The 14,043-nt window shown below is 36.2% G+C and overlaps 1 protein-coding gene across 13 annotated transcripts in view; it reads left to right on the top strand.

The window, feature by feature from the left end:
- Nucleotides 1-10,352, top strand: part of LOC136829446 (bestrophin-4-like) — a 103,416-nt gene extending 93,064 nt beyond the window's left edge. For 11 of the 13 annotated variants that reach the window (XM_067088088.1, XM_067088085.1, XM_067088083.1 and 8 more), the window contains 2 exons: nt 5,012-5,171; nt 7,801-10,352. In XM_067088088.1, coding sequence (XP_066944189.1) covers nt 5,012-5,171; nt 7,801-8,845 — 1,205 coding nt within the window. In that variant the 3' untranslated portion in view covers nt 8,846-10,352. The remainder of the gene's footprint in view (nt 1-5,011; nt 5,172-7,800) is intronic. The other 2 variants (XM_067088090.1, XM_067088092.1) reach the window with 1 other exon arrangement.
- Nucleotides 10,353-14,043: the final 3,691 nt, after the last annotated feature.

Raw genomic sequence — 14,043 nt, 5'->3', positions numbered from 1 at the left:
CAGCAGTAGCTGGTTGAGATAAATCTGGCCTTTTGTCAGCATGGGCTTTTGCTCAAGGAGCAGCCAGTAAGTTAACTTCAACAGCAAGGCTGAAACCATTTAAACCCTTAGTTACCCCCATCAGTGGGGAAAAAAATGAATTTGCAGTAAGGAAAATGGAAAAGAATTGATCTCAGGTCTGGAAATTATTTTAAAGCCTAAAGAGATAGCATAACTCATTTCACTTACTCTCAGGTTTTTAGTTACAATAGATAGGTTCTGCCACTTAAAGATCGATGCTTTTAGCTAGCTGAACTGAAGACTACTTAATGTGATGGCTGCAATGTAATGTGGTGATAGTGATGCTTTCTTCAGATGATCTTCAGCTCTCGTTACCAGCTGGCTGGCACCAGACTTGCTCACACCAGTTATGAGTTTGTGATGGTCAAAGAGTCATTTGCCATATCATCCATGACCACCTGACCGGCAGACTCCTTAGGGTATTCTGATGGCACTATGTCCATAGGGGGGTAGTCCTGATTGTTAGTGCCACTCTCAGGGAAAACACATTTCTGGGTAGGTGCTTTCCTAATGCTCTTACACAGTCAGAGCAACATTCAGAGAGGATTAATTTTATAAATTACAGTACCTGATGGATGTGTAGTTGGCACCTGTCCTGGGCACTTTGTTATGTCTATCATGGTTATTAAGTCTAGCCTCACTGATAGGGTATCATGGCTCTTCTTACAATGCCTAATGATGGGGCTTTGGATATGTCAAATCCATTTGGAAAGAAGCATAGTAGTCATCTCCATACAATTGCTGGGGCATCTTCAGGCTGGGTATTAGAACTGGTAGACCATATTTGTCTTCCTTAGAGTATTGTGCCTGGCTTTGGCTGGATTATTCCTTTTCCGGAGGCATGGTGTTTGTTTTGGTTTTCATAAAACATTATATTACGAGGTTTATTGTCTTCATGGGATTGACAGGTATAGCATGTTGGTTGATGATTTTTCTTGAAGCGATATCTTACTGTTATGGTCCCTGTCACATTTTGTACTGATGACCTATTGAATAATGAAGATAGATTCTCAAACAAAGAGAGAGAGAGCAGATAAACAATCCTGCCACAATCACGATGTAGGAAATGGCAGGATTCCAGTAATAAATACAATGAGAAAGGCTTTGTAAGATATCTTGCCACCTTGGTTGGTTGACAGAATGAAGTTGTGAAGCATAGTATGATCTGCTAAAATTATGCATGCAAGAGAATTCTTTGACATTTGTCATTTTTTCATTATGGTCTGTCTTGGCCTCATCTTCATGAGATTGCTCAGGTAAAAAGAAATTTTTTGAGAGCACTGCTTTAACATATCATTGCACATCAAACATCTTTAAAATTTCACCTCACATTAAATATGTAAATGCAAAGTTACCACAGTTGTATTGCTGGAAGACAAAGATTATTTGAATGAATGAATCATGAAATTTAAGGCTACAAAGCCAAGCACAGGAGAGGTTGGACATTAAGATAAAAAGATCCAGAAAGCAAATGAGATGAAGTGCAAACTCTGAAGGTGAAAGGGGAAGAAATTCTCACAGCTGGAGTAAGAAGTAATGAAGAGGCAGGACAGCAAGGTGGAAGAAGGAAGCAAAAATAGAAAGTGGGTTTACTTAGGGACTAAAGGGATGCTCCAAACACCCTTTAGTACAGTAATGCCTACAGCTTGGTGCACTGTTAGCATTATTCCCCAACGGGAAGATTACTTGAAGACAGTTCAATTTAGATTCCAGTAATCAGGTGTACTGGCACAATAATTGTAGAATATTGTGTCTATTTTTCTTGGCAGTTTTGAGTTCCATGACAGTAAGAAGTTAGGAAAAATCCCCTTTCCTTGTTATTCCAGTACAAGAAAAAAATGTCTGAACTTTAGTATACTTTAAACTCATAAATGTTGAATGATGCCTGAATGCTCAAGCAGATTACAGTGAGACCTACAACTGCCAGTAATAGGTCTTCTCTACTTTTGGTGAAGAGGTTCACTCAATACAGCATCAGAAAAAATGGGGAATAAAGAGGTAAATAGGATTCAACTTATAACCAATAATTGATATTGTGAGATCATGATATTGGAAGAAATAAATATCAAACAACCACTAATAACAAGAACCATTGAGAAATCATCACAAAATGCCATCAAGTAGGAAACAAAATAGCCTTCAAAGAGGAAATATAGGGTTCGAATAATTATTAGAGGGGTTATTCACGTCTCCTCGTGGAGAAGGAATGGGTAACCAGCTTAATGTATTTTAAGTTTACATATTGGGTTAGAAATAAATTCCTCAAACTTGGCTATATAGAGCACACCATCAAACTTTGCAAAAAAGAAGTTTTATACATTTTAAAAAGTCTGAAGTATTGTTGCTTGATTAAAGGGACTTAATTGTAGTTTATCTAAACACTGATTAATAGGCTTATGGTCGAAGTAATGTTTCTCCCTTTGACATAGAAGAGAGAGAGAGAGGCGGGGGGAGGGCAGGCCTGGAACATCAACCTGGGATACCTAGCAATTACACACAGACTTTTATGTTTTTCTTTGCATATTGTAACATTTTGACACAATACCTACTGAAAGTGCAGAAAAAAAGTAGAGAACAGTACAGTACTGTCAGAGCCTTATATTATTAACAATATTCACAAGAACTGCTGGAATTTTAGTTTTACTTATTTACTCGTACATTAGTGAAAGATGGAAACACTGCAGAAAAATATGTTTGGGCAAAAGAAAATAGAACATTTCAACAGGGGTAGCATCTCATAGTGTTTGACGAGGGATAAAGATTGTAGCAACAATGCGACACTATATTTTCATTGTTATTTTAGGAGCATCCTTCTATATTATATTTTTCATTGTATATATGATATTTGCACACATATTTACAAGAATAACTTACAAGATAAAGTATTGATAATTTATACAGGCCTAGTGTTAACAAAGCATGGATAGATAAACTACTCAGTCAAGTTATTACAAATTACATATGCTAAAAATGCCATTAATTGTTCGGAAAGCTAATATATCCTTAACATCTTCCTTTAAAATGAAAAGTACAGTAAATTTATTTCTTTTGTTTTACAAAATTTTAGTACTGTTGATGTTACATCGACAAAATTTGGTACAAAACTCCTCGTTCTTTCCTTAATTGGCAAAGAAGTAAATTGGTAATAAATTAACTTATGTTGTCTATTCTTCGTCCTTCTTTAATCCCTTGCATTAACCTCCTTGGCTTTGATAATCTGTAATAATAAACAGGGATTGAACCACCCTACCCCAAATACATCAAAACTAGGAGCTGGCATGTATCAAATGAATATGACTTATTTGCCAAAGTTACTTCCGGAGGCTGTATATCTGTGCTTGATCATTTTCAAAATCATCACCATATCAGCATTTTATTACTTCATAATGTTCTGTGATATTAAAGAATTGTTATAACTGATTATATATCAGGAGTCTTAGTGACATTCTTTATCGAAGATATGGTTATAGTGTGGTCCAGTTTTGTATCATGAGTAATTGTTTAGGAACTTAATCATGCCATCATGCTGATGAAGCCAATCTGCTTGTTTAGATGCCAAGTGTACCATAACGTCTATTTCTGATTTGATCAGTTAAGTAAGATGACAGCTTTCAAAAAAAAAAAAAAAAAAAAAAAAGCTTCTTTTCCAGCCCTAGTTTTGTTGATGAAACCCTTCAAAGAGGGATGAAAGAACAACCCTTTTTTAATTGTTACATTTATGTCTTCATTAGCCTGCCCTTCTGGAAACCCTCTGCCTTCAGCAACCTCATCCAGTATCCCGTGACAGAGCCTCCAAAACCGAACAAAAACACTGTTGACCCAGAAGTCACTTGTGGATCAGTAACTGAAGTGAGTGAATCACTATTAGCTTCGGGAGAGTAGATTAATCTTTCTTGATTTTTTTTTTAATATTTGCATGACATGTTCTGTATAGTACATAGTTTTACTTCTTTTTTTTTTTTTTTTTTTTTTTTCAAAATTAGTTGTATCAGTCATATACTTTTTTGTGTTTGCCTGCCAGAAATACTGTTCATTATTTATTTGGTGTAGCAAAGTAGTTATTCTAGTTGCTTTTCTGTTTTTATGCTTAATTTTTGTGTTAGTGTTTAAATGATGCTCATCCTTCCTTTAAAGTAAACAAACATTACTGTATTGTGAAAAAATTTGAATTGTAAACTCTTTCGGTGCAAACAGATAGTAGGGTGTAATTACAAAATATTATTCATGTGTTTTCTTATGTTGCACCTAGAATAGTAAACAAACCAATGAAACCATATATACTGTGTCTGGATGTAAAATTGTAGTTCAAAACGTTACAGTTTTAGGATATAATTGTTTTCTTTCCATTAAATCCTGTTTACTTCCTTATAGGACTGGAAACCCAACCATTTTGGGGTAAATATTGGACCTACCAACCCTGATAATCATTTTAAATGTTTCATACAATATGAAATTGAGCAATTCCAGACTAGAGATCTGAATAAAAACAGCTGTTCAAAGTGTACTAGTGAGTAGATAGGAGTTATATATCATACATACAGTATATAAATCTCATGTTGGATCTTTTAAAAATCTGTACAGTACATTGAAGACATGGAATTTCAAGTGTGGTTCCAAAATTTAAATACATTTAACATTAGTTAAAGGACTCAAAGTAGTCTTCATAAAATTAACATTACCTGGAAAGTACTGTAATCATAAAGAAAAGCCCCATAGAAGAGTATCTGAAGTAATATGGAATACTTTACAATGCTGAAGAGATCCTTTATGCTTAAGGAAAACTAACTTTCATGGTGAAATTTTAAAATAGTTAAATTATCTAATCGTCTTTTATATCACTCAAAATAATAAATTTCTATGTCCATTAATACCAATTTGTATGAAGGAGATATTTATGGCCCATCCATGTCGACATAGCTCAATAACCGAAGTATATACCTCTCTTTTCCAGCAGCAAGCAAGGAGCAACGAAGCCTGAGTGTACCTGATGACGTCCTTATTCAAGATGGAGGTTCAAGTCCTACTCCGAAGGATGGCCGTCGGGAAAGCTCCAGGTCTCAGCCAGTCTCCAGAAGCACCAGCAGAAGAATTGGCACTGCAGGTAGTAAGGGGTAAGAGATGTGGTCCTACTATTCCAGAGGTCCAACCAGACGGGGTCATGTGTTTTTTTTGTTTGACTGGAAACATGGATGGGTTTATATTATATACGGTAATTGGAATTGGAATATAAAATTTAGGCCAAAGGCCAAGCACTGGAACCTATGAGGTCATTAAGCACTTAAAATAATTATGAAACAGTTGTTAGGAGAGGGTGGAAAGTAAGATGGAAGAAAGAGAATATGAATGGAGCAATAGTAAAAAGAATGAAAGGGGTTGTAGCTATGGGAAGATGGGATGTTGCAAAGAACCTTAAGTTATGCCTACAGTGCATTGCATGAGGAACACTGATAGCACTACCAAACTATGAACCCAGGGGGATGGGGAATATATTATAAAACCTGGTGTTTTACAACTTTGCATTGGAAAAAGTTCATGTAAACATAAAACTAAAGGGAACAGAGGGATTCATTATGGGTGACAAAGGATAACCTTATCTCGAACCTCCTTTCTAACAGCGATATTTAGAGTGGAAACAATACTGGAGATACTAAGGTTATATAACTTATGATATTTCCTGTCTGAATTACCTTGGAGATCAAAACTGATGTATAAAAGACTATTATTCCTATTTCTGAAGCTGAATGTGAACACCTGAGATTATCTAGAATGCAAACACAGTGGGCATGAAAGGGGGAAAGGGCAGGGGGCTGGGTTTCCTTCCACTTTGATCCTATTGTACATTATCTAAAAACTGCCATACAGACAGTAAAAGGGATGTCATAACCTAACCAAGGACCCAGAGTCCTACCCGACAGGCTGGAGTGGAGTAAAAAATTGTTAAACACCAGTTATTCTTTACATTTTTATCATATATGGTTGAAAACTTGTTTCAATCTCGACATCATAAACCAACCTTTTGTGCAGCATTTTAAGAAGAATCTTTCAGCATTCTAAACATTTCATTGCATAAGTGGTTCTGTATTAGCCATACCTGAAAATTTTACATATCACAGTCTCCTGTTCTTAACACATTCTGACCCATCATTCACCTGATCCTCAATTTCAGTTTACTCCTTAGGATTGTTACTTTCTCAATGTAATGCTAGCACTCATTTTATGTATGCTAGATAATTTGGGAAATAAAAAGGAAGAATTGTCAGTCTCGCTGACTTTGTCTGAGGTTAAAGCTTAGCTTTGCTTCTTCACTTAATATATAAATCCATTGATATTTTCTTCCCCACTGCTATCCTTAAGCTAGGGGGTTGGTTGCTGTGATGTGTCCTGTCCAGCTATTTCTGTCAATAGCATCTTCCTCTGCTAAACCCTTTGCCAAATCCTCCCTCACTTTATCATGCCATCTAATCCTTTACCTTCCTCTTGACCATATACTCCTGACAAGTTCCAAACAAGCCCTCTTCACTCATCTGTACCACATGCCCAAACTGTCTCCTTCTCAACTCTATCAGTAATCTTGACTGCTTCATTACTTTTAATTTGTTCATTTTCCAGCCTCTCATGCAGGAAGATTCCCAAAATCCACCTCATCACTCTAATTTCTGCTTTCCCTAACAAGGGGCTCCAGAGGTGATACAACATATGGGTCAGTGGCCCATTCGTTCTTCAGCAGGTGAATCAGAACCTTCAATTTTACTGATTATAGAACATAGAATTTAGGCCAAAGGCCAAGTGCTGAGACCTATGGGGTCATTCAGTGCTGAAACCGAAATTGGCAATATAGAGGTTTGATGTGTAACAGGAGGAAATCCTTGCAGTTGCACTATGAAACAATTTTTAGAAGGGGAAAAGAAAGATGGAAGAAAATGAATATGAACTGGAGGTACAGTAAAAGGGATGAAAGGGGTTGCAGCTAGGGGTCGAAGGGATGCTGCAAAGAACCTTAAGTAATTCCTACAGTGCACCGCATGAGGTGCACTGATGGCATTACCACCATGTGGGGATTTTACCGATTATGACCGTGGTGTGTCTGTCATTAGTAAAGCAAATATTTTCTGTTACTGAACATATCACTGGTCTGAGTTCTTTGACATTTTGTATTGTCATGGTCTACTCCCATAAAATTGGCTAGAAGTATATCTAGCCAATTGCTAAAATATTTTTCAGTAAATTTTTCCTCTTGAAAGTATGCACTTGAGATGCTAAAATTTTATGCTGTATTTTTAAATAGTAAAAATTGTAACATTCTACCAGAGTACAGTAGTGCATTTTCTCATAAAATAGCACTTAATTAGAACCATTCATTCAGCCATCACATCTAAACCTCAAGGGGCTATTTAAAACAATTTATATCTTTGCTAATTAATTACAATCAACTTTATTTTCCATTTCAGAATTGGGCACCCATTGTGCCAATTTAAAGCAATTTTACATGATGGGTAAATAATGAAAAACTACTACTGTACTTGCTTTTCGTTTCAGAATTGGGAGTGGTTTTGTGGCTACTTAAAGTAATTTGCATCCTTAGCAAATAATGACAGCTTGATTCATTTCCTTTTCTGCATTTGGAATGCAATTGGTGAATGACAACTGTACTTTCAGTATTGGCAATGTTATTGCAGCTATTTAAGGCAATTTATGTCTTCTGTGAATGACAATAATTAGCTGTTTATTTTTCCCTTTCAGTATTGGGAGCGCTATTGTGGCTATTGGCTCGCATCAAGGTTTTCTTGCCGCGGATCCGGAGAAGGTAAGTCTGGCTAGTGGCCTGGGCATTGCATCATCCACACCCACCTGTGACACGCCCACTAAAGAAAAACAACTAGATGAACTGGACTACATGGTCTTACCTATATCCAACTGGGGGAGAACCTTTGATAATAGTGATAGTTTAGCAATAGATATGAATGGTGTCGATGAAGAGGAGTTCATCAATGAGAAGGTGAAGGTTAAAGGAAAAGGAGCTTTCAGGTTGCCTGCTTCAATCAAAGCTAAACTAGCAGTCAAGAAAAAGCCTGTCATTACATGGAGACCTTATATCAGGCAGGCAAGCAGAGATCAGGGCCTTCCTGAAGATCTAGAAGGAGAGCTTGCCAAAGAGCTGCAAGCTGAATTATCACAACTTCCAGAAGTGTTAAATGTAGAGTCTTCAGAAAATATTTCCCCATTAATTGTAGAGGATGAATGTGCTTTCATGTGGCGAACAGTTGAGGATGATAATCTGTCTACTAAAACAAGTATGTCAGCACCTAGCGATGATCAGTTATTGGAAACAGTTTATCAGGACACCTCATTCTTATCTCATTACAAGGATGTAAAGCCTTCACCTCCAGAACAGAGGCCAACTTCTCTAGAATTTGGCCTACCAGGGGCTGTGGGAGGCTTTAGGAGACAAAAATCTATTGTCCGACGACCTGTAGTACTAAGAAGAGCAAAATACAGGACAAGGGGTCGCATGCGTTGTGTGGCATGTTCAATGCCTCTACTTCATAACATACCACGGGAGAGTCAGTATATTTTATCAACTTTAGTGAGGAGTATTAGTGAAAATTCCTTTTTCCAAGAGGCTGTCACACGTCGCATCAGTTTAATAAATAGATCTCAAGACAGGAGCAGGCCAGTCTCGGCAAAATACTGCCCGTCACCAGAGGGAATCATTCCCCCAAAGTTACAACAAAGTGATACACAGTCAGAGTCCCTTCATAGTGAGAACTCCAAAGAAGTGCCTTGAAGTGAATAATAAATCAGCTTTGCTGTAAAAGTGATTTCCAACATATCGAGTCATATTCCACATCAGTTTAATGTTATTCAACGTGTGTTGGTTGTCTGTAAGGAAGGAAAATAGTCTGACTCGAGTTCCAGTGCAATGTACAATTAGCATCCTTTATTCCTATCCAATTTTATAGTGTAGAATTTTAAATCCCAAAAAATCAAGTTGTTCATGGTAATGCAAAAAGACAGATATGACAAAGGCTTTTATGCCTCTAAATATTTGTATATAATGCATTTTATACATCAATGGCTGCTGCACTCCAGTGGAATCAAGAGTTGTCATCACTGAGTGTCCTTTAAATCTTATGTCACTGAGAACAAATTTTATATGTTCAATTGTTTATCCTCCAAAATATTGTGTGTTTGTTTAAGCATCAACCAACTGTTCGTCGCAAATGAAGATTTTAAGGTGTCCTATATTTTTGAAAGACCTTTTAATATTGCAGTTACCTTGAGTGTATCACACAACCTATGATCTTCACAATCTCCACAATAGAAGCGTTCTATTTTTATCGATACCCAAATCACCAAAGTATTACTTTAGCCTTCTTGAAAACAGTAAAGTATGTAGTAAACTGTAGTACTATTCTCCTTGGCAATGCAGCGCAGTTATCTTATGTTAAGAAGTGCAGTGTTTGTAGGCAAGACAATATCACTTTGAGGGTTTCGAAAACAGCGTGCAGTTTGATTTACAGAAAATGTTAACTCTATTAACAATAATTTTATAGTATGACACGCATAAGAAAACTAGAATGTGTTGACAAACGACAGGGTAGCACCAATACTAAAGGGGGACAGATAAGAGTGTGAAGTTGTCTTAAATCACCAACAGTTCAGCACATCTCAGTTGAGACTGTTTGCTAATGATAGACAGCAAAACTAAACAGTATTAGAATTAATTTTGAGAGATGTCTTATTTAATGTTTTGAATATGATCCTGACAATTAATAAATTTCAGTGGTAGCTAATTAAATGCTGTAACACTGTAGTGAAAGATCTCTCAAATCTGAAACAATATACTATTACAGAGGGTGGGTGATACCACCATTCAGCAAAAGATATGAATTAATTTTACATTTGGTTTAAATCAGAAATACCTGTAACAAAAATAATTTTCTCCAACATTAGAGCACAGATATATTCCTCCACTAATGTATTAGAACACAGATATTCCTCCAATAACGTTGTCGTTTTTCAGTCAGTGATTTGGACAATAAGTATGCATGGCACATAAGTTTTAAGTTTAATGAATCCACCTAAGGCTAGGTGTAGAGTAATAAACAAACATGTACCAAATATGAAAACAAGCGCTGCATCAAGTAAGTGATGCTTTGAAAGGTTCTTTCTTCTTTTTCCTATTCGGACAATGTTTCAAGAGTTACATAAGTATTTCATCTCGAGATACAAACATTCCAGCATTGCTCTCTTGGGCTGTTGTTATAAATAAATTTTTTTCTGTGAACAAACTATTTACTTTCCCTATGATTCCTTGAGCGAGAGGCAGATTAATCATACACCATTAAATAGTAAACAACATGTTTGAGAATTACTGTACTTGTATAAAGAAATTCTTAAATACCTAACTGAGCACTGTAATAAATTTTTAACATTTATTTACAACTCAATATTTATTGGGTAATAAAAATCATATTTCAGTTTAAAGCATAGCCATTACCATTAGTCTGAACTTAACTGAATTTTAAATATTTATATTTTAAGCAGTGCTGTATCTCAATTAAAATGCATCCTTATTTTATTAAGTGCCCTAAAAATAATTTGTTCAAGATTTACTGCTGCCCTTAAAATCAGAATTTGTTAAAGATTTAATGCTGCACAAAAAATACAGTAATCCCAAAACAAAATTAGATTCTTCTTATATGTTGAGCCTATTAGATAATGCTTTCCAAGGCTTTCAAGTTTGAAGATACAAGGAAGTTATCTTAAAACAGTAACCTCTGAAATGATTCACTATCTATAAAAGAAAATTATTGTAACTGGACATACTCTTAAAGCCAACAACTCTTAAGGCAAAATATCCATCCTGGCTAGCCAATCAACTGAAGGACAGTCGAAAAAGTTCTGTAAATGATTTTTCAAGATGGAAAACATCAAAGATAAAAAAAAATTATACCCTCTCAAAGCCACTTTGCATCCTTAGCCCCTCCCTCCACTGGGGATGCCCGACTCCCCATATGAATAAACAAGTGGAGATGTTTAAAGTAACTCCCCTAAAGAAGACACTGGAAGACCAAGATACAGTACTTAAGCAATGGTGTATAACTGATCAAACCAGCATCTATGAATCTGATATTACATGATTCCACCTAGTTATATGGTCATTTGATACACAATATTTTAGCATGTTCATACTTTGAGCAGATAATGTATTAGATAGGCTCTACTGCATGCATATGGAGATCTCCATTTTGTCAGAGCATTAACTCTTCATGGAAAGGGCTGTTTTCAATCATCACCTGAAAATCACAGACTATAAACCCAAGATGATTCCAAAGGGAATCAGACTGCATAGGGAGATAAGTTTCCAGGAAAAGGTGACAAATATGAGTGTGTAGAAAATAAAACATACCTGAATTCAGGCAATGTCAGCAGAGAGAAATTGCTTCTTCCTTTTAAACTTCTGGAGATCAAAAGATTCCACAACTACACCAGGGAAGCAGCAGCCCGCCTATATTTTAAGTAAAAACATATAGGTCAAGTACAGAAGAGAGCTGAGGATTTTGTTCAAATACATTTAATGCTACAAAACAATGATCTGACTACTGTATACATATGTGCCACAAGTCAATATTCAGAGTTGTCAAAATTAACTTGATGACAACTATCAAAAAGTATAAGAGTGCGTCAACACCAGTAAACCATGCTGGAGAACAGTACATGTACTCCAAATAAGGAGGAAGAAGAGATAACACACTTTTGTATTACAGCTGATTCCCGAAAAATTCAAGATATGAACTACCTGAGAAATAAAGTCAACACTAAATATAAGCTTCTCAAAAGTAAATTTCTTATTAAAAGTTACACCTAAAATCTTGGGTAACTAACATTTAAAAGCATAAAACTTAAACTTATCAAGAAACAATGGCTATAATGTTTCAGAAGGGGTTAAGCTTTGTGTCTCAAAGCCTACTCCATTCATGAATATATGCCAGATCTGTTCAAGGATTTTGCAACCACAGACCTAAAGTGCAGAGAAAGAAGAGCAGCTAGAAGAGTACCACCATCGGTGCATGCAATCAGTTTGTTCTCCAGGCTTTGCTGTCAAGGTCCAAGAATACTGCCTTCAACTCCTGAAATTACATTACTGAAGCAGTACATCAAAACTGTAGATCCAGTTTCCAATAATATTAGCATATACAGATAAAACCTTCACGAGTAACACTGTCAAAAGGCTGTACATTACTAAAATCTGAACTGACCGTGGTGCTCTGCACCCTCATCAGGAGCACTCTGCAAGATAGTAGATATTGGCAACAGCACATTACAAGTACCAAGGCCTTTGTGTAACCCAGCCGTAATGGTGGTGGCTGGTTAAATTCAACCAATGTACAAAGGTGCTTGGAGCAGCTTCTCAAAACCCTTAAATAAAACAGATAATTGAAATTGGCCATCTTCTGAGGGTAATGAAGATGGAGTCAGGCCCTTATGTAATGCAGCAATATTTTCCTTCCTCCAAGCAAAAGGAAAACTTGGTGATGCTGCAATGTTTCCCTTTCTCAAAACAGGACGACGACTTGGTAATGTTGTAATGCTTCCTTTCCTCCAAACAGAAAGAAAACTTGGTAATGCTACAATGTTTCCCTTCCTCCAAAAGAAGGAACACTGTCAAATTTAACTTTCTAAAAATAATAGTAACCTTGGAAGTAATGAAATCAGCAGCCTTGTAAACAAGATGAGAAAGATTATGATAAGGTCTATGACACCATAACTCTGAAGGCCATTGAACACAACTTAAGTCTGAACAACATAGCCAAGGCATCACAGCTAGCCACTGTCTTCCAATTAGGGAAATATACAGTAGTTCCAATTAGCTGCTACAAGGGATGGCATGCTTGAATCAACTCCATAAGAATGACAACCTGAGGGTAGACCACCACTTATGGTCATCACTGGAGCGCAAGAAGTCTCCTTCAATATAAATGCTCTCAGTTCTACCACAGACAACATGAGCTCAAAATCAAGCTCAATGAAATTACTCCTCTAAAGTTTGATTTTTCCTCCATATGTAATCTTGTTTTTCATGATGGCCTTACATGCAGCATTAAACCATGTCCTATCTTCAAGGTATAATTTGAGGATTTTAGCAATTCACGAATTCTTATCTTTATAAACCGCAGTCTTAATTTACTAAACTAGATTTTGACTCCAGTAAATATCACTATTCCTGATCATAAAATCATGGTGAACACCATCCCAACTAGCATGGAAATTCAAGTATACCTTAAAACATGCACAACCTGATTCATCCCCACAACCTTAATCAGATGAGTTGACCTGTGAACATACTCCAAAAGATACCCCTATAAAATCTGTGGATACAAGGTCAAGACAGCCAGAATGTTGTGGATTCATTAATAAACTGCTCAAATGAAGTTGAAAAAATCACAACAGCAAGACCATGGTTATCTTGGGAATAACCGAGATCAGCCATTCAGTGTGACAAGTATCGTAATAAATGAAACCTTGGCATCAGCTTCCTGAACTGCTGTTTCTCTATCATTTCTTCTGTTCCATAGATTCCTTTACTGTGTTTAATCTTAGGAAATCCAAACCATCTGAATTTACTGATTATTTTCAAGCAAAACTACTGTGCTTTTATTTATCAAGTCATAATTTGAATACAGTAATTCAAGTCACAAATTTACTGTGGTAACTTAATAGCTTTTACTAGCCAATCAAGTGTCTTAAGTCCACCTAAACTCAACCAGTTTTAATGAAAATCTGCAATTCAATAGCCCAGAACTAGTTTTTACTGAAGAAAATAGTCCAGTTATTAGGATCTGGCAGTGTGTTTGACTGTGGTTTCCTAATTTCTATGAGGGCTTCTTAGAGTATATAAAATATGGTGTCCTATTTGTATTGGAGGAAATTGCACAACTGTGTTCATGCAGTTACAAAATATTTCTTTTTAATTATTAC

Source organism: Macrobrachium rosenbergii, chromosome 44, assembly GCF_040412425.1.
Source record: "Macrobrachium rosenbergii isolate ZJJX-2024 chromosome 44, ASM4041242v1, whole genome shotgun sequence".
NCBI classification, from domain to species: Eukaryota; Metazoa; Arthropoda; class Malacostraca; order Decapoda; family Palaemonidae; genus Macrobrachium; species Macrobrachium rosenbergii.
This window is presented reverse-complemented; position numbering and strand designations above follow the sequence as displayed.